This window comes from Leucopleurus acutus (genome assembly GCF_964270905.1).
Source record: "Leucopleurus acutus genome assembly, chromosome: 12".
In the NCBI taxonomy this organism is placed as follows: Eukaryota; Metazoa; Chordata; class Mammalia; order Artiodactyla; family Delphinidae; genus Leucopleurus; species Leucopleurus acutus.
In genome coordinates this window covers 66,361,184-66,381,119 of record NC_139154.1, presented here as the reverse complement: position 1 = coordinate 66,381,119, position 19,936 = coordinate 66,361,184, and the positions used below count along the sequence as shown (strand labels likewise).

Here is a 19,936-nt window from a genome sequence, read left to right as displayed (position 1 = left end):
AATGGCAAAAACGTTAGCAGGGAAGAGAGACTGAGCCATATGTTTTGAGGTTTTTTTGGGTTTTTTTTTTCCTATTCTTACCACCACCACCCTAATCCGGGGCTTTCTGATTTGTTGCCATTGTTGAAGGAGTCTTTATTGTGCCCTATTGCTGCTTTAGCCACCTCTTAACAAAAGTTTTTATAAATGCTACAACACATTTAAAATTTTCCATGTTTTCTTAACAGAATAAAGACTGAACCCTTTACCTTGGCATTCAAGGACTTGACTTTGTTTGGTCCCAGTAGTTCTCAAAGTGTCATCCCTTTCCCAGCAGTAGTATCCCTGGGAACTTGTTAGCAGTGTAAATTCTAAATCCCCCTCCCCTCTGTCTGATTCAGAAACACTGGGGGCACAGCTCAACAAGAGCTTGTTTTAACAAGACCACCACATGATTCTGATGCTGAAGTTTGAGGACTGCTGGTCTAGTCCATCCCTTTTCATTTTGCAGGCAAAGAATTGAGGTATATAGAGAGAGGTTAATTGGCTTGTCCAAACTCATACAACTAAGTAGAGTTTTCTTTCTAATACTCTATACTTGACTGACTTTTTATTAGTTGCGATCAGAAAGCAGTCTGAGATGGGAAAGTTGGAAAGACTTTATAGAGAATGAGGGACTTGACAGAACACTGAACTATAACCTTATGTAAGTAGAAACAAAAGAGATGGATATTGTAAGCAAGAAGACCACGTGAATAAAGGCATGAAGATAAAAACATACAGTTGACCCTTAAACAGGTTTGAACTGCATGTGTACATTTATACGTGGTTTTTTTTTAATAGTAAATACTACAGTACTACATGATTTGTGGTTGGTTGAATCCACAGATCAGGAACTGCCAATGTGGAGGGCCGACTGTAAGTTACAGGTAGATTTTCAACCTTGCAAGGAGGATCAGTGCCCCTAACTCCATGTGTTCCAGGGTCAACTGGGTATACAAACATATTCTGAGGACAAAATAGACAAGTTGGACTCATAATCAGTAGGTCTCTTTTATAGGAATATAGAGAATAATGTATGTAAAACAGTGATCACAGTGCCTGGCATGTTGATAAAATGTTAGCTGCACTTTGTTGTTGTTGGGCTGGTATTGTTGGTTGTATTATTGATTTTGTTGTTGTTGTTAGGAAGGTAGTATGGAACAGAAGTTAAGACTGGGTTCCTGAATCAAATCCCAGCCCTAACACTGACTTTTTGACTGCTAGAAAGTTACTCTCTCTAAACCTCAGTTTCCACATTTCTAAAATGGGAATAGTGGTATCAACCTTATAGGATAGTAGTAATGATGAAATAATGTTTGTTGATGACGTGCCTGCTTCATAATAGGTACTTTAGTAAAAGTCTATTTATTTATTATTTAACTAATAGCTATTATTACTTCCTAGCTTGGTAAGTCATCTTGTTTGACTCTGAATGACATAAAGCTTTGTCAAAAATCATCAGTCCTGAAAGGGTAAATTGTTGTCATGATTAAAGCAGTTCACAAATATGACCAAGAAAAAAAAAGGAAACTTTAAATAAGAGGGGACTGGTTAAATAAATTTAACAAGGGGCTGATTACATAAATTATGGAACATTTTTATTCCGTAGCCGTTGGAAAACATGTTTCAGAAAGAAATTTTGTGACCTGTATCATGAACTATATGTTCATGATATATGCTCATGATATAATGAAAATAAAAAAGCAAAATACAGTGCATACAGTGTTTCAGTTATGTAATTTGTATAGAGAAAACTTGAATATTCTGAAATATTAATGGTAATAAACTCTGGGTGATGAGATTTTAGTAACTTTTTCCTTTTGTGTTTTTCTTTATTCACATTTTCTAAGTGAACTTTTTAAAAATTAGGATATAGTTGATGTACAATGTTACATAAGCTTCAGGTGTACAACATAGTGATTCACAATTTTTAAAGGTTATATTCCATTTATAGTTATTATAAAATATTGGCTATATTCCCTGTGTTGTACTGTATATCCTTGTAGCTTATTTTATACATAGTAGTTTATACCTCTTAAACCCTCACCCTTATCTTGCCCCTCCCCCCTTCCCTCTCCCCACTGGTAACCATTACTTCTCTGTATCTCTAAGTCTGTTTCTTTTTTATTATATTCACTAGTTTGTTTTATTTTTTAGATTCCACATATATGTGATATCATACAGTATTTTTCTTCCTCTGTCTGACTCATTTCACTTAGCATAATACCCTCAAAGTCCATCCATGTTGTTACAAATGGCAAGATTTCATTCTTTTTTATGGCTGAGTAGTATTCCATTTGTGTGTGTGTGTGTGTGTGTGTGTGTGTGTGTGTGTGTGTGTGTACAATATCTTCTTTATCCATTTATCTGTCAGACACTTAGGTTGCTTCCATATCTTGGCAATTGTGAACATTTTTATAATTAGGGAAAAAATTGTGACACATACTTTAAATTTGTGGCAGAATCATTGGAATAATATTATAGCCTCCTAAAATGAAATGATCAGTATTCATTTTTATCAGTGGTCAGCCTTGGCATTTGTGGATTTCACCTTGTGTTTTCAGCTAGTCAAGAACTATTCTAATCACTCATCGTGAGAAATATTTTGTGATAAGAATCATTATTTCTACATTTTAAAGGTTTTTTTGAAGATTGAGTTGGATAATATAATAAAGGCCTCTAGCTAGAATTTGAAATATATATATATATATATATATTTATTTTTTTTTTTTTTTTGTGGTACACGGGCCTCTCACTGCTGTAGCCTCTCCTGTTGCGGAGCACAGGCTCCGGACGCACAACCTCAGCGGCCATGTCTCATGGGCCCAGCCCCTCTGCGGCATGTGGGATCTTCCCGGACCGGGGCACGAACCCGTGTACCCTGCATCGGCAGGTGGATTCTCAACCACTGCGCCACCAGGGGAGCCCTGAAATATATTTGGAGTGCATCTTGCTAACTTTCAGCATCCCATCTCAATTATTTTAATAGCTAAAATTGGAATGTTATCTCTGCCAGGGACTGTGTTAAGTATTAATCTTCACAAAAATTTTATGAGGTATGCACCATTATCTCCATTTTATAGATGCACTGAAAATCAAACAGGTTAAGGAACTTGTCCAAGATTGCACAACCACTAAGCCAGTATTCTAACAAAGAGCTAAACAGTCTTTCCAGAGCCTGTATTCGTAAACATTGTGCTATGCCGTCTAACATGTAAAATAAAATATCAAAATGTTATTGATATTTACAATACAAAAAGATCTAAGGAGATACTCATTATGAAAATAAAGGGTCTGATGTATATGTTGTGGTATTTTTATATAAAGTCAACTCATTAACACTTCAAATAAAATAAGACATGAAAAATTATGATTTCATTTTTTAAAATTCTTTTAACATTTCCAAAAGTATATGTTCCATTTATAGTATTCTTTTATATGCTAATGCACTCCTAGTGATAAGTGTATCCAATAGTATTTCTCATGACTAATGTGTATTTAGATAGCACAGTGGTAAAGAGTATGGGGCTCTGGAGCTAGGCTGAGTTCACATTCTGCCTCTGCTTCTTAATATTTTGTGGCCTTGGGCAAGATGTTTAACCTCTCTGTGCCTAGTTTTTTCATCTGTAAAATAGGAATTATATGTTCCTCAAAGAGTTGATATAAGGATTCAGTTAGTTAATTCATATAGAAAACTTGAAATAATAGTGCCTGCACATGGAAGTTTTCAGTGTTGGGTACGCTAGTTTGTAATAGTACTGTTATTATTCCATTTACTATCATTATCATCATCATCCGTATTGATTATATAATAAGCTTTTTTGAGACATCCAAGTTACATTTTGTGAAAACAAGTAAAAACATTGTACTTGGAGTCCACTGAGCTAAAAATTATTTTGCTACCACTTACTAGCTTTCTAACCTTCAGCATTTCACTGAACCTTGTGGACCTCAGATGACCACTAATAATATCTTCCCTGTCATCTGATCTTTTGATCTGTAAAATATTGCTAGAAATCATGCAGTCTCAGAATTGTGGTCTAACTATGGAACTGTGAAAGAAAGAGAACTGATGATGCTTAGTCTCTCGGTCCATTTTCCTTCTTTCATTTAAGTAGTTGTGTGAATTTACAACAAAGGTTAAGCATTTAATGCTTGTAAGAATATAATAGCCTTATTCTCATTTTGACCTTCATACTTTACTCTCCTGGCTTTCACTACTACTTTTCTATAAAACTAAACTAATACAAGGCATTTCTAAAATTGTCTAAATTTCATGTGAAAATAAAACTAGGGACAGGCTAAATTGTTTCCTTTTAAGCTGTGTGCATGCATGTGGTGATTTGTGTGTCCTATTTTATACTTTACTAACACCTTGAGTGCTTTTAGTATGGCACTTATTATATTGCTTCAGTTATTTGTTTACATGTCTAGCTTCCCTACTAGATCAAGTCCCTCAATGGCAGATTTTTATATTCATAGTGACTAGCAAATAGATGAAAATTAATAGCTTTTAATTAATGACTTATATGAATCTTATGTTAGCCTTAATTAGGTTTGTCTTAATTATTGATTTGGGACCATGGTCATTCTGATCTTGAATTAATGATGCACTTGATATTCTTGTCATATCAGCTTCTACTTTGGATGTAATGATACTTTTGAATTACGTTGCTTCAGTTATTTGTTTACATGTCTAGCTTCCCTACTAGATCAAGTCCCTCAATGGCAGATTTTCAATTTTCCATTGAACTTTAAAAATACTTGAAATTTATGAAAGTTACTTTAAAATAGTTTTTATTGTTTGATAAAATAGAAAAGAATGATTGTGTTTTATGAATTTTGTCACTTTAGGAAATATTGAAAATGCAAAACTGGAGGTAAGATACGAGAATAGAAGAAAGAGTTTTAAAATGTTCCATTTGCGAGGGAGGCTATTCAATACTCCTTTCCCTGAAAGCAGTGGGAGAAAAATGTCTTAGGAGAACAGAATGTGATATGTAACAGGAAAGAATGAAAATAAAGCTAAGCTACTCCCAAAGGATATTAATCCTTGAATTAGTAGTTGTCAGTTGATATTCTTTTATTTTTTATCAAGCTAGAGTATGAATTCTTGTCAATTCAGGACCCACAGATACATTTTTATATATACAGTAATGATAATTTTGACATTGCTAACTATCCACTTACATCATATGGCTAATTCTCAAGAGTTGGATGACACATCTGCCATGAAACACCAGTATTGTACCATATATAAATAACGACAGCTAATCTACACTTTCTGAGTCTCACTCCTACCAGAGTATATTTTCAGAGTGGCAAAATTCTCTAATTTTTTATCTCCAACCCAAATCACTCACTGGAGCCTGAGATCAATATATTTAGTTTTGTTGAGAGTCTCCACGTGAATGTCCCACAGCTTCCTCAAAACTCAAAGTCCAAACCTGGGGACTTCCCTGGTGGCACAGTGGTTAAGAATCTGCCTGCCAATGCAGGGGACACGGGTTCAAGCCCTGGTCCGGGAAGATCCCGCATGCTGCAGAGCAACTAAGCCCATGCACCACAACTACTGAGCCTGCGCTCTAGAGCCCATGAGCCACAACTGCTGAGCCCACGTGCTGCAACTACTGAAGCCCACACACCTAGAGCCCCTGCTCTGCAACAAGAGAAGCCGCTGCAAAGAGAAACCCACACACAGGAACGAAGAATAGCCCGTGCTCGCCACAACTAGAGAAAGCTTGCGCGCAGCAACAAAGACCCAACGCAGCAAAACAAAACAAAAGAGAAAACTTTCTCATTAAAAAGAAAAATCCAAACCTTTTTTTTTCCCTCCACATCCCTGTCTTACCTACAAACGTTCCTTCCTTATTAGTACATGGCACCACCATCCATTGGATTGCCCAAATCAATATTATTCTTGGCACCATCCTCTCCTCCACCCCACCCATATCCATTCATTCACCAAGTTTTGCAAATTTACCTTGTGAATATATCACAGATCTATTCAGTTCTTTCATTTTTATTACCATAGTTCAAGCTATGTTCATCTCTCCATTGTATTACTCCACAGTTTCCTAATTGGCCTCTTGCCACCAGTGTCATCCAATTATCTATCTATACATTGTTCCGGTAATCTCCCTAAAACACAAATCAGAACATGTCACTGTTCTATATTTAAAGCCCTTTAGTGGCTATCCTTGGCCTTCAAGATAAAATCTAAATTCTTTAAAGTGTTAGTAGCACCCTTCGTGATCTGGACCCTGGTATGTGATACAGCTGTATGGACCAACGTGCAGTTCTTTGAGACTTCTGGAGGTGAGCACCTTCAGGTCTTCACTATTCCTTCTGCTTAACTAACTCCCAGTAGTTATCATCTCACCTTGGACCTTCTTCAAGAAACCTTCACTAATATCCCAGCACCATACCCTAACAAAGATTGGATTAGATATTCTTGTGTGTTCCCATAGTACCTTCTGCTTATCCTTTTTACAGCGTGTGACATACTGTATTATTATTGCCTGCTTAGTTATTTATGTCTCGTCTAAGCTCTTGGAGGGTAAGTACAATATTCTGTTTGGTTGCTCTGTTTTACCAGTACCTCACGTAGTTCACAGCACATTCATTCATTTATTCTTTTTTTTTTTTTGGCTGCGTTGGGTCTTCGTTGCATGCAGGCTTTCTCTACTTGTGGCGAATAGGGGCTGCTCTGTTGCAGAGCATGGGCTTCAGTAGTTGCGGCATGTAGGCTCAGTTGCTTAGTTGCTCTGTGGCATGTGGATCTTCCCAGATCAGGGATTGAACCCGTGTTCCCTGCATTGGCAGCCAGATTCTTAACCACTGTGCCACCAGCAAATATTTGTTGAACATCCTTTATGTCAGCTTGGAATGAAGAGTGGTCTAAATTTTTTCTGTTGAAATGAAGCCTTGTTTGAGTTTTCAGTAGTTCTTTACAATATCAAAGATGGCTTCTAAAGACTATTATTCAGTGGTCAAATATATTTTCTTTGACCAGTCTTAGATAATCCCTATAGTTCATGTTGTGGTGAAAATTCAGTAGAATTATGTGCGTGTGTGTGTATGTATGTGTATAAATAATAACTGAATATGTTAATGGAAGTATAGCGCAGTATCCTGAATAGTTAAATTTTTTAGAGTTTTTAACAGTATATAAAATACAATTATAAATATCTGATTATCTCAAGTCAGACTTTTAAAAAGCAGTTTTTTATAATAGCTTTACTTCTGGGCTCCCTCCCTTAAAATATTTAAGTTTTTAAAGTAAAATATTTAAGTTTTAAGTAAAAATTAAAATGCATTTAAGATAAATTTTTTTCTTGATTTCAGTTTATTCATGGATTTTTTTAGTAGTTGGAAAAAAGCTGTGGTAGTTCCCAACTGTGTTAGAAACAGTTGTCAAGTGTGGTTCTTTACACTGTGAGACTGGGAGCTGTTTCTAAACACACAGTTACTAGCACAGATTTGCTTAAGTTTCCAATCTGATCTGTGGCTATGGGTAAGTAATGTGGAACTCATATAGATTTGTGGGGGGAAAAACTTCTAGACATTAAATTCCATAAACTACCCTTTATCTTTAGGTTAGTCTTTAAACCTAAAGTGTATAGACTTTAAACCCCAGCCAATCAATAGTATAATTTTTTGTACATCTTTGAGATAGTTAAAAGGCTATGTAAAAATTAAGGTATTCTGCTTAAGGTGTATAGACTTAAGTCTCATCTTTTGTTGAAGTGCATCTTAATATAAATTTTCAGTACTATTTAATATCATAGATTTCAAAGATTATTTTTTAGTTAAATAAGCATGCTTATTCTCCAGAAGCCTTTAGCCCTGTGGTTCCTATTGATAGTGAAGACTCTAGTATATTTATATAGGATTTGTAGTAAAATCTAAAAATTATAAAATAAATTTTGACATTATGTATATATGTGGGTATAACATCCCTTTAAACTGCATGATACTATTTATCCTTTAAGAGAACTGATAAGAATTTAATAAAACTGTGTATGTATGTGTGTGTACTATCCAATTAGGGTACCCACTAGCCACATGGGGCTATTGAGCACTTGAAGTATGGCTTATCTGAATTTGAGGCATACTGTAAGTATTAAAAATACAGAGCTTTAGTATGAAAAAAGAGAATGTAAAATATCTCATAATTTGATATTGATTACATGTTGAGATAATAAATTTTAGATAAGTGGGTTAAATTTATATTAAAATTAATTTCACTGATTTTTTTTTTTTAATATAGCTACTAGAAAATTGGATCACATGCTGTTTCTATTGGGCATCTCTGGTCAAGAACTTTTTTTCTAATTGTTTTTCTAATTGAAAACTACATTTTCTGTTAGTTATGGTTGAAATTGAACATTTTTGGTATTGAGAGTTATTTTTTATTAGTCTTAGATTACAATTTGACATTTGAATACTGGTATTCTAATGTTAGATGTAAAAGTAAAGGCTATAAAGTTAAAAAATTTTTAACAAAATATTATTTTGAGGTCTTGTTTTTAGACTTTGTTGTTAGAACAATACCATAACCAGTCCTTCATGATTTCTTGGTTCCCGATTGGACACAGTTTGGCAGCTATCATAGATCTTTACTTTAGTTATTGTATAATTTATTTAACATTTTTTTGTTTGCTTCATATGTGCCAAATCTATCATAATTTCAGGAGGGAACAAAAAATAATGGATATGCATGTAAATGAGTTTGCAGAGTTGGAGGTAGGAAGAAGTGAGCAGTTCCTGTCTGGCTTTTTATTTTCTGTAAAGTAGTATGTAAGGTCATCTTAGTCTACCACTAGTGGTGGTTTCTGGGGAAAACTCCTTGAATTGAGTAAAATTAAAGAGTTTTTGATGGATAAGAATCAACATCTATTCAGCCGTTATTGGGCACTAAGCTGAACATGGAGGAAAAATATAAAATAGGGACCTTGCCCTCAGAGCTTAAATTTTGTTAGGAAAATAACGGTGTATGCCAAAAAAGTAAAAAACAGATAAGGCAGCTGTAATAAGGTAAAGAATATATGGTGTATATACAGTACTATAGGAGTTCAAAAGATGAAGAGAGGGCTTCCCTGGTGGCGCAGTGGTTGAGAGTCCGCCTGCCAATGCAGGGGACACGGGTTTGTGCCCTGGTCCGGGAAGATCCCACATGCCGCGGAGCGGCTAGGCCCGTGAGCCATGGCCGCTGAGCCTGCGCGTCCGGATCCTGTGCTCCGCAACGGGAGAGGCCACAACAGTGAGAGGCCCGCATACCGCAAAAAAAAAAAAAAGAAAAAGATGAAGAGAACACTAGTGCCTAGAGATTGTTTTTTGTGTGTGTGTTTTGGGTTTTTGTTTCTTCTAAGCTTTCTCCTTTTGCTTCTTATTTAAAATAGTAGCCAGATGATCTTTTCAGAATGACCCCTTTGTAAAAATACCTTCTGGCACTGTATGTAATTTTCAGAACAGTCAGTGGTAATTTATTATGAGAGCTGTATAGAATTTAGCACAGATTCTTTATCTCAGCACAAGAGTTTAATACAGTTACTTTAGAACTGAGCTTTGAGTGCTTTAGAACAGGACAGTGTTCTGAATAAGAAGTTGAGGTTACTGTGGCATTACATGATTCAAATCATGTAGCTTCATGTATTTATTTGGTGTGAACTTCAGCTTGCACCTGAATTAACAAGCACCTTCTCTTTCCTGTTATTACCTCTGCATTCCTTACTTTTCAGTCCTTACTATTTGCTGTGTTGATGGTGAAAAGGAAAGATGGTGGTGTCTGGGTGGGTATCTGTAATAATAAGATGTATAGGTTTTAAACCGGAGTGGGATTAGAGAGAGGGCTGTATAGGATGAAAAGTTTGAGCATGTTCTTTTGAGTGTTGTAGAAACTGACTGACTACTAGCTGCATGATAAACCAAGATGATAGAAGTATCACCCGCACGTGCATACACACTGCAAACATATAGAAATGTAACGCAAAACTGTAAATGCATAGCTAAACTCTGAGGAATAAAAGAAGGAAATTCCCAGGTGCCAGGTATGAAAGAAATCAAATCAAAACCTTAAGTGGGAACTGGTGCTGCTGTATAAAATAGTACAGGCCCCTTTTGGTCCTGGATATATGTCCTAAGAAGTCTGGGGTGGAATTTTAGTGGAGAATGGAGATTGGGCCTTTTCAAAATAGAGCTAGCTCTGAGACCCAGTCATGCAGCCTAGAACCTGAAAGAGCTTTCCTAATTGTATATAGATTTTTTTAAAGTGACCAATGATAGAACAATCTAAATGAGAATATAAAATAAGTGTGTATGAAATGATTAAAAGGATAAAAAAAGGAAATGAAGCATGATGAAGTAACAGGCCAATATGAAAAAGAAACAGACTCGAAAAAGAAAATCAAATTACATTCAGAAATTAAAAATATAATCTTGGAATTTGGCTTTAGATGGATTAAATAGCATATTAGATATTCTTGCTTGGCTGAAAAGGAAAGAAATATAGCAATAAATGGTTAAGAAGAACTAAATCTAAAATATAATGACCCAAAATTAAAAAGTTGAAAATACAAGATTGGCAAAATGCTAGGCTGATACAAAACAAAACAAAAAGCTCTTAGAAAAATATTATCAGGCAAAAACAGATTTTAAAGGCAAAAGTATTATTAAGGATAAAGAGAGCCATTGCCTAATGATGGAAAGGAATAATTCACTAGGAAGATATAATAATCTTGAACCTTTATGTCCAAGTAATATTATGTCAAAGTATATAAAGCAAAATTTTACATACTAAAAATGGACTACTTACAGGTAGTGGGAAATTTTAGCACATTTCCTTCAGAAGCTGACAGATAAATCAGACCACTGCTACCACCACCCTCCAACAAAAGTAAAGGCATAGAATATTTGATCAGTACAGTTAACAAACTTGATATTTTAGATGTGTTTAAACTTTACTCTCAAAAAATAGAATGTAGATGTTCCTTTCAATCACACATGAAACGTAGAAATTAACCACATATTAAACTACAGTGGGATGACTCACAAATACCCAAGCATGTAACACCGGCTATATTTTCTGACTACAGCATAGTACATAGAAAACTTACTAGGTTTTCCAGGTTTCATTTGAATAATTAAATGGAATAATAATAGTTAAAACATTTATTGAACACAGTGTGAGCCAGGCATACTGCTGAGTGTTTTGCACATGTTATTCTATTTAAACACTTTCAGCATCCCAGTGAATTGTAAGATAGCATTACCATCTTTACTAGTGAGAGTATTTAGGTGTAAAAATGTTTATCTGCCTAGGACTTCCCTGGCAGTCCAGTGGTTAAGACTCCAAGCTTCCACTGCAGGGAGCGTGGGTTCTATCCCTGGTTGGGAACTAAGATCCGGCATGATGCAGGGTATGGCCAAAAAATTGATTTATTGATTGATTTTTAAAAGTTTATCTGTCCAAGGTCTGCGGTTGGGACAAAACCTCTGTTTTTAAATACACTGTTAAAACCTCCCATCTTTTAAAAACACCTTTATTATCAGAAAATATAGCCAGATAGAGAAGCTCACATAAATATATAGTTTATTGAATTATTGTTAAGGTTGGTATTGTAATACCAATAGATCAAGAAGTAGAACTTTACCAGCCACTGCAGAAGCCTTTTATGTGCCCCATTCCTTCCCCACAAAAAGCATTTTTATGATAATCATTTTCTGGCTTTTTTCTTTGTAATTTTAATACTGTAGTGTACATTTTTAAACAGTATGCTTTAGTCTTGCTTATTTTTCCCCCATTTTTTCCCACATAATTTGTCGAAGAAACTGGTATAGTTTAATCTTCTAGAATTTTTAACAGGTTTGATCAATTTGAGATTTGATGGTTTTGGCAAAATTTTGTAGGTGGTGGTGTGTTCTTTCATCAGGAGATATATAATATCTGGTGGTTTTTCTTTTTGTGATATTAGAACTATTGATACTCAGTGGTTAAATCCATTAACTCTTTAGAGATTGCAGATTTTAATTTTTTCTAATTTTATTATTTCTTCTTCATTTATTGCTGGAATGTTTCTGTAAAGAAGCTTCCCCTCATCTAATAGTTACCTGGTAGTTTAGTTTATATAAGAGAGGAAGAGTAAATGTTTTGTTATTTCCTGTTGTATAGCAGTTTTCAAAATGATGAGTTGCTTTTCACTAGCATCTTTCAAAGTAACCTTTTTCCCCCTTTTTTTTAAGTATCATAAACTCACAGATTTAAATATATTGCTTTTGGTTCTTTTCAGTTATCCTTACTGATGCTCAAATTGTCCCATCTTTGGCTAGTGGGAGCTTCTTCAAGTTGGCTCTCTTCCATCATGGAGTTTATATTTTAGTAAATATATGCATGTATAAGCATATGTATATGTATTGCCTTGAAACACACACATATACTAAACACATTGTTCTGTATATTTTGGGTTTTATACTTCCTGTATATTGGAAATAGTTCCTTATCTGTTCTGTATAGAACTGCTTTATATTTTGTAATGGCCACATTGATAGTATAGCTATACCATAGTTTTTCTAACAAACACTTACTGATGAACATTTTGATTGTTACCCAGCAGTATTATAAACAGTACTGCAGTGAATATCCTGGTACTTACTACTTTGCCCATGTGTGTGAATATAGCTGCAGAATCAATTCCCAGAAATGGAATTGTTAAGTAATAATAGCTATTGTCAAATTGCTCTCCTTAAAGCAATTAAGAACTGTTTTTTTGCCTCATACTATCCTTTGATATGTAATACTAGTATGTGATCAAACTTTTTTATGTATATAAATTTGTTTCTTTATTTTTGGCTGCATTGGGTCTTTGTTGCTACATGCGGGCTCTCTCTAGTTGCAGCGAGCGGGGCTGCTCTTCGTTATGGTGTGCGGGCTTCTCATTGCAGTGGCTTCTCTTGTTGTGGGAGCATGGGCTCTAGGTGCGCGGGCTTCAGTAGTTGTGGCACGCAGGCTCAGTAGTTGTGGCGCATGGGCTTAGTTGCTCCAAGGCATGTGGGATCTTTCCGGACCAGGGCCCGAACCCATGTCCCCTGCATTGGCAGGCAGATTCTTAACCACTGCACCACCAGGGAAATCCTGTGATCAGACTTCTTGATCTTTGATAATCTGCTTTGATAAAAAAAATCTCATTATAGTTTTTATTAGTATTTCATTTGTATTTCCTAAATTACGAATTGTCTGTTCGTGTCCTTGGTCCAATTTTCTATTGAATTGTTAGCCTTTTCCATATTGATTTGTAGCACTCATATATAATAAGGAAATTACCCTTTCGTGACATGTGTTGCAAATATTTTTTCCTAATTGTGTTGCTTCTTTTGACTATGGTTTTCATTTTCCAAGCAGAATTTTTAAATGTTAAAATACTACTCAAATTTATTAGTTCATTTTTAACAATCCAAACTTAAGAAAGAGTTGAGAAGTACAGTACAAAGAAGTGTGTGTTTTTTTTTCTCCCTGAACCCTTCAAGAATAAGTTCCCAGCCTTTGTCCTCCTAATACTTTAGTGGGCATTTCCTACAAACAAAGATATTCCCTTAAATGACCATACTACACCTATTAAAATCAAGAGTTAACATTGACACGTTACTGTCTTTAGACCCCCATTCAAGTTTCACTAATTGAATGAATTATTTCACTGTTGTCTTAATAACCTTTTTAGCAAAAGGATCCAGTTCAGAACCACATGTTGCGTTGAGTTGACATTTCTTTTCAGTATCCTTCAATCTGGAACAGTTCCTCAGGCTTTCCTTGACTTTCATAACTGACAGTTTGAAGATTATTCAAAACAAATTAGAACAAGAATTTGTTCTAATGTTTCCTCATAATTAGATTTAGGTTATGCATCTTTGTCAGGAATATCATAGAAGTGTTTCTGTGATCTTGTATGCTATCAGGTGACACACGGTTTCAGTTTGTCCTATGAATGATGATGTTCACTTTGATCCCTTAATTAAGACAGCATCTGATTGGCATCTCTACTGTTAATGGCTTTTCCCTTTCTATTTAATCAGTATTTTGTGGGGGATGTACTTTAAACATCTCCTTATCAAACTTTCCATTTATTCATTTATAGTAGGATGAATTTATAGGTTGCTGTCCATTCAGTGGGTTATAATCCCTTTACTGTCATGAGTTTTGGTACTTCAGCATAATTTTGCTAGTGGGTGGCCATTCAGGCTGACTTCAGTGTTTTTTTGACATGTCCTCATTACTGAGCACTTTCTTGTTTCTGCCACAAGATACTCCAGGCTCATTCTGTATTTCCCTCAGCCTAGAATCAGCCATTTCTCCAAGGAGCCCTTACTCCTTTTATAGAGAAGTATTCAGAAGCAAAGATCCAAATGCTAGTCATGCTCATTGCTGTTGGAGTGGCATTGCTTCCAGGCTTTGTCAGTGAACAGAGCTAGGGAATATACGCGTGTATAATCCACACATTTTCAAACATCTGTAACTATACCTATTTCTATATCTATCTATCTTTTAAAAACAATGAGTTCACATTGATAATTCCAGTCTAACACTGTAAGATTTACTCTAGCTTTCTCTTTTTTAATATTTTAACTCTCTTCTCTTTCAGAAGCCTGGCTTCCATTTGATCAGTCCCTCTGTTGTTTGTTACCAAGCTTCCGATTCCACCATCTCCTCTCCTGTGCAATGCCCTTCTCTCCCTTCTCTGGCTCTGACTCTCCATTCCAGGCCACCTTCCCCCACATGGACTTCCTTCTTAACCCCTCTTGAGCTCCAACACTGTATGCCAGACCACTCTCTGCATGGATGCCCTTTTTATCCTACTTGGTATCTGATACCCTATACTGAACTATCCCTCTCTTTTGATACCTTTCTCACCCCACTTGGACTCTAACCATGCACTCACTCATCAAGTGAACATCCTCCTCACCTTTTTTTTAAATGCCTTCCAATTTTGTGTCATACCTTGAAAGAGCTTTTCCACTTTAACATTATAAAAAATAATTTTGTTTTCTTCTAGTGATTTTTATTTATTTACATTGTATTTAAGCATATGGTCAATTGTGGAATTTATTTTGAAGTAAGAAATAAAGTAGAAATCCAGCACTTCTCAGATGGTTATCCAGTTGCCTGGAATTTTGTATAAAAACTGTATCTCCCCCCAAAAAAATGTATAAAGTTTTTAAAAAGTTACTGAATTCATAGAGCTTTTTCTTAAAAATGGGTATCATTTTTCATATTGTTTTTGTTTATAACAGATGATGATGTACCTGCAGATATGGTTGCAGAAGAATCGGGTCCTGGTGCACAAAATAGTCCATACCAACTTCGTAGGAAAACTCTTTTGCCAAAAAGAACAGCGTGTCCTACAAAGAGCAGTATGGAGGTAAATTCAGTGTAACTGCTTTTTTTGTGTGTGTAATGAAGGAATTGTTAGGAAACAAACAGAAAGGGGACCGTCAGTCATTTTTTAGATGTAATGATTATGGTAAAAATATTTGCTTAGTTTTCATTTTGTTTTTAAAGGGTGCTTCAACTTCAACCACAGAAAACTTCTTTGGTCATCGTGCAAAACGTGCCAGAGTCTCTGGAAAATCTCAAGATCTATCAGGTATTTCCTATGGAAAGCTAAGAAATAGGGTCAAATAATTTTTATTTTTTGATACCAAAAAATTAATATCAACTTAAATGTAGTTTATTTGTACATTTGAGATTGAGAAAGTGATTATTACAGAATAAACATGAGAACCGTCACCTTCTCCATCTCTGATTGTAATTGTATAAAAATCCTTTTTGTATATTTAGTGTAGCCAGTTTTTGAAATGGTGCATACTAGCTAGCTAAAAGAAAGAATACTGTCAAGATAAAAGAAAATAAATGTGTGCCGTCTATGAAAGCAAATGCTTATAAAATGATTGTCAAAAAATAAAAGCTGTTCATTAGACAAAATGGAAATTGTGCTCTTTAAATAATGAGAAAGTCTTTGCTAGCATGATGGATTGTTTATATTCTGTTTGTTAATCTCTTTATAGCAGCACCTGCTGAACAGTATCTTCAGGAGAAACTGCCAGATGAAGTGGTTCTAAAAATCTTCTCTTACTTGCTGGAACAGGATCTTTGTAGAGCAGCTTGTGTGTGTAAACGCTTCAGTGAGCTTGCTAATGATCCAATTTTGTGGTAAGTGAAAATTTATTTCTTATTATCTTGAGATATATTACTTGTTGCCCAAAATGCTGTAGATGGTAGGAAATTTGGAGTGTGAGTTGATGGTTACAATTAAATAGTCAGAAGAAAATTAGAATGCTTATAAATTCCAAGTTAACTATTTATCACAAATGTTGGCTGTCAGTCCAGGCAGTGTTTTTTGTAATATATTTTTTATAAATTTATTTATTTATTTTGGCTGTGTTGGGTCTTCGTTGCTGCGTGCAGGCTTTCTCTAGTTGCAGCGAGCAGGGGCTGCTCTTTGTTGTGATGTGCAGGCTTCTCATTGTGGTGGCTTCTCTTGTTGCGGAACACGGGCTCTAGGTGCACCGGCTTCAGTAGTTGTGGCTCACGGGCTCTAGAGTGCAGGCCCAGTAGTTGTGGCACACGGGCTTAGTTGCTCCGCAGCATGTGGGATCTCCCCGGACGAGGGCTCAAACCCGTGTCCCCTGCATTGGCAGGCGGATTCTTAACCACTGCGCCACCAGGGAAGCCCAGCAGTGTTTTTAAAACAATAAAACAAGTACTTTTTCTGCTACTTGTCAGTTAAAAGCAACAGTGATTATGGGAAAAGTTTTTCATTCCATTGCTTTTTAGAAAGAGTATGAAGTCTGATTTAAAACAGCTAATTAATTAAATCTGATAGTTAGGTAAGACTGTAGATTTTGTATATCACTTTTGGAAAATAGTTTGGACATTTGTATTTTTGAACCATAAAATAGGCATACCCTGGTACTTGCCTAGTGGCGCAGTGGTTAAGAATCCGCCTGCCAATTCAGAAGACACAGGTTCGATCCCTGGTCCAGCAAGATCCCACATGCCGCGGAGCAGCTAAGCCCGTGTGCCACAATTACTGAGCCTGTGCTCTAGAGCCGTGAGCCACAACTACTGAAGCCCACGCGCCTAGAGCCGGTGCTCTGCAGCAAGAGAAGCCACTGCAATGAGAAACCCGTGCACCGCAACAAAGAGTAGCCCCCATTCACTGCAACTAGAGAAAGCTCGCACACAGCAACAAAGACCCAATGCAGCCAAAAAAAAAGAGAAAAGCATGCCCTTTGACCCAGCAATTCCACTTCTGAAAATTTGTTTACCCTATTTACAAATTTTTCATAATAGCATAGTTAACAGTGGGGGGAAATTAGAAATAATGGAAAAGTCTAGCAATAAGGGATGGGACTAAAAGTAAACAATGTAATGTCTACTTAGAGTGTTGTGATATAGTCATTAACAGTGATTTTTACAGTTTTTAATAACATAGGAATATGCTATGTTATAAAAAGTAAAAAGCAGAATACAGAATTTTATGTGTTACAGTCACAACTGTTATAAGTGAAAAAGACTGTAAGGAAATACAGTAAACTGTTTAGGTTATCATTATACTTTTCTGTATTTTATAACAGCTTATATGTATTACTTCTATGATGCTAAAAATAAGGTACACCTTAAATTTAAGAAAAAATTATGTTTGTGTTAGAAAGGAAAAAGAACGAAGAGCAGAAAAAGAAACATTTTGCTTTGTACAAGAAGTTATAATAGTTATTATCACTCCATTTCTAAGATTTGATGGTTCTTGATAGGACATAAATGAAGCAGCATCATTATTTTTCATCATTATTTAAAATAATCCTTTTAAATTGAAACTGGGGCTTCCCTGGTGGCGCAGTGGTTGAGAGTCCGCCTGCTGATGCAGGGGACACGGGTTTGTGCCCCGGTCCGGGAGGATCGCACATGCCATGGAGCAGCTGGGCCCGTGAGCCATGGCCGCTGAGCCTGCGCGTCCGGAGCTTGTGCTGCACAACGGGAGAGGCCACAACAGTGAGAGGCCCGCGTACCACAAAAAAAAAAAAAAAGAAAGAAAAGAAAATTGAAACTGTATGTGGCTTTTACAGTAAGAGTGGCTTTTATTTTCGCCTGACTAAACAGTCAGATTTTAAAGAATTGACACTTATTCTTTTGGATGGACTGTGTTTTATATGCAGTTACATTGTTTTAGACAAAAATTTTATTTTTACATTTAAAATTCTGCTTTTTCATATTCCTAGAAGTTTTTGAGGCCTCAAATAATTTTTATAGTTGTTTAAAGGACATTTTATGAAGAAATCTTCATTCCTTTCCCCCTTCAGGAAACGATTATACATGGAAGTATTTGAATATACCCGCCCTATGATGCATCCTGAACCTGGCAAATTCTACCAGATTAATCCAGAAGAATATGAACATCCAAATCCTTGGAAAGAGAGTTTCCAGCAGTTGGTATGAAGTATAAATGGAAAACACTGATTTATATTATATATTTTAAGTAAAAGTTCCTTTTTGAAAATTTAAACTCAAGAATAGGTTTCAAGGGAATTCCCTGGCAGTCCAGTGGTTAGGACTCCACGCTTTCACTACTGAGGGCCTGGGTTCAGTCCCTGGTCAGGGAACTAAGATCCCAGAAGACTCATGGCACCGCAAAAAAAAAAAAAACAGAATAGGTTTCAAGTCAGTGGACATTTATCAACCAACAAAAAAGTCAACAATTCTTTTCACTACTGACATATTTATTAATCATTTAAACAGTATCAGTAAGTATCAGTAGCCTGAGAGCAGTTATACTTTCTCTGGATCTGTTTGAACTTACATTTAAATTATTACCGTTGAGTAGTTATTTAAAGTTTCACATTTAGCTTAATTTTCACATGGTCCTTTACGAATGGTTCCCAGGTAAGGGTGATTTTGCTCCACAGGGGATGTTTGGCATTGTCTGGAGACATTTTTGGTTGTCACAGCTGGAGAAGAGACTGCTACTGATACATGGTGGTTAGAGTCCAGGGATGCTACTAAACATCCTACAGAGGATAGCCCTCACAACAAAGAATTATCTGTTCCAAAATATCAGTAGTGCTGAGGTTGAAAAACCATGTCCTATTTACTGGATATTACTGAGTCATAAACTGTTCTAGATTTTGCATTGCAGTATGCAACAGAAAATTTGTTGGACTGATAATTGTTTTTGATAATTAATGAAAAATTCATATAGTACTAAATTAATTTAGACTGTAGTGTTTATGTTAGTAGTCAGTATTTGTTTTTTTGTTTTTTTTTTGATGTTTTAGTATAAAGGTGCACATGTAAAGCCAGGATTTGCTGAACATTTCTACAGTAACCCTGCAAGATACAAAGGAAGAGAAAATATGTTGGTATGTTTGATTTGTCTTTTTCTAATATTTAAAATGATGATCTTACAGTTCTATACTGACTTTTTTCTTTTTTTTTTTTAGTATTACGATACAATTGAAGATGCTCTTGGTGGAGTACAAGAAGCTCATTTTGATGGACTTATCTTTGTTCATTCTGGAATATATACTGATGAATGGATATATATTGAATCTCCAATCACTATGATTGGTGCAGGTACGTGTAAATGCATTGTCATTAGAATTTTAATGTTTTATTTATATGATGGGTTTTTAAAATGCTAGTTACTTAAAATCCAGATGAACCATGATAATGTCTTAATTGTAGAAAAAAATAGGAAATATCATGTATATTTTATATGATGGAAATGAAAACTTTAGAGTTCAGAAATTATAAATGTACCTATTTCTTTTTGGGGGGATGTGTATATTTCTTGATGTCAGTACTTTGTCCAGCTGCTTTAGTTGATCATTAGAGAAAAATATTGGTTAATTTTATCTTTTATTTGAA

General features: G+C 35.5%; 1 protein-coding gene across 1 annotated transcript in view; it reads left to right on the top strand.

Annotated features, from left to right (window-relative positions):
• Positions 1-19,936, top strand: part of FBXO11 (F-box protein 11) — a gene marked incomplete at both ends in the record, with an annotated part of 98,380 nt that overhangs the window by 58,477 nt on the left and 19,967 nt on the right. The window contains 6 exons of the mRNA XM_082852350.1: positions 15,304-15,431; positions 15,572-15,656; positions 16,078-16,222; positions 18,373-18,502; positions 19,345-19,428; positions 19,510-19,642. Of these exons, the coding sequence (XP_082708476.1) occupies positions 15,304-15,431; positions 15,572-15,656; positions 16,078-16,222; positions 18,373-18,502; positions 19,345-19,428; positions 19,510-19,642 (705 nt within the window). The remainder of the gene's footprint in view (positions 1-15,303; positions 15,432-15,571; positions 15,657-16,077; positions 16,223-18,372; positions 18,503-19,344; positions 19,429-19,509; positions 19,643-19,936) is intronic.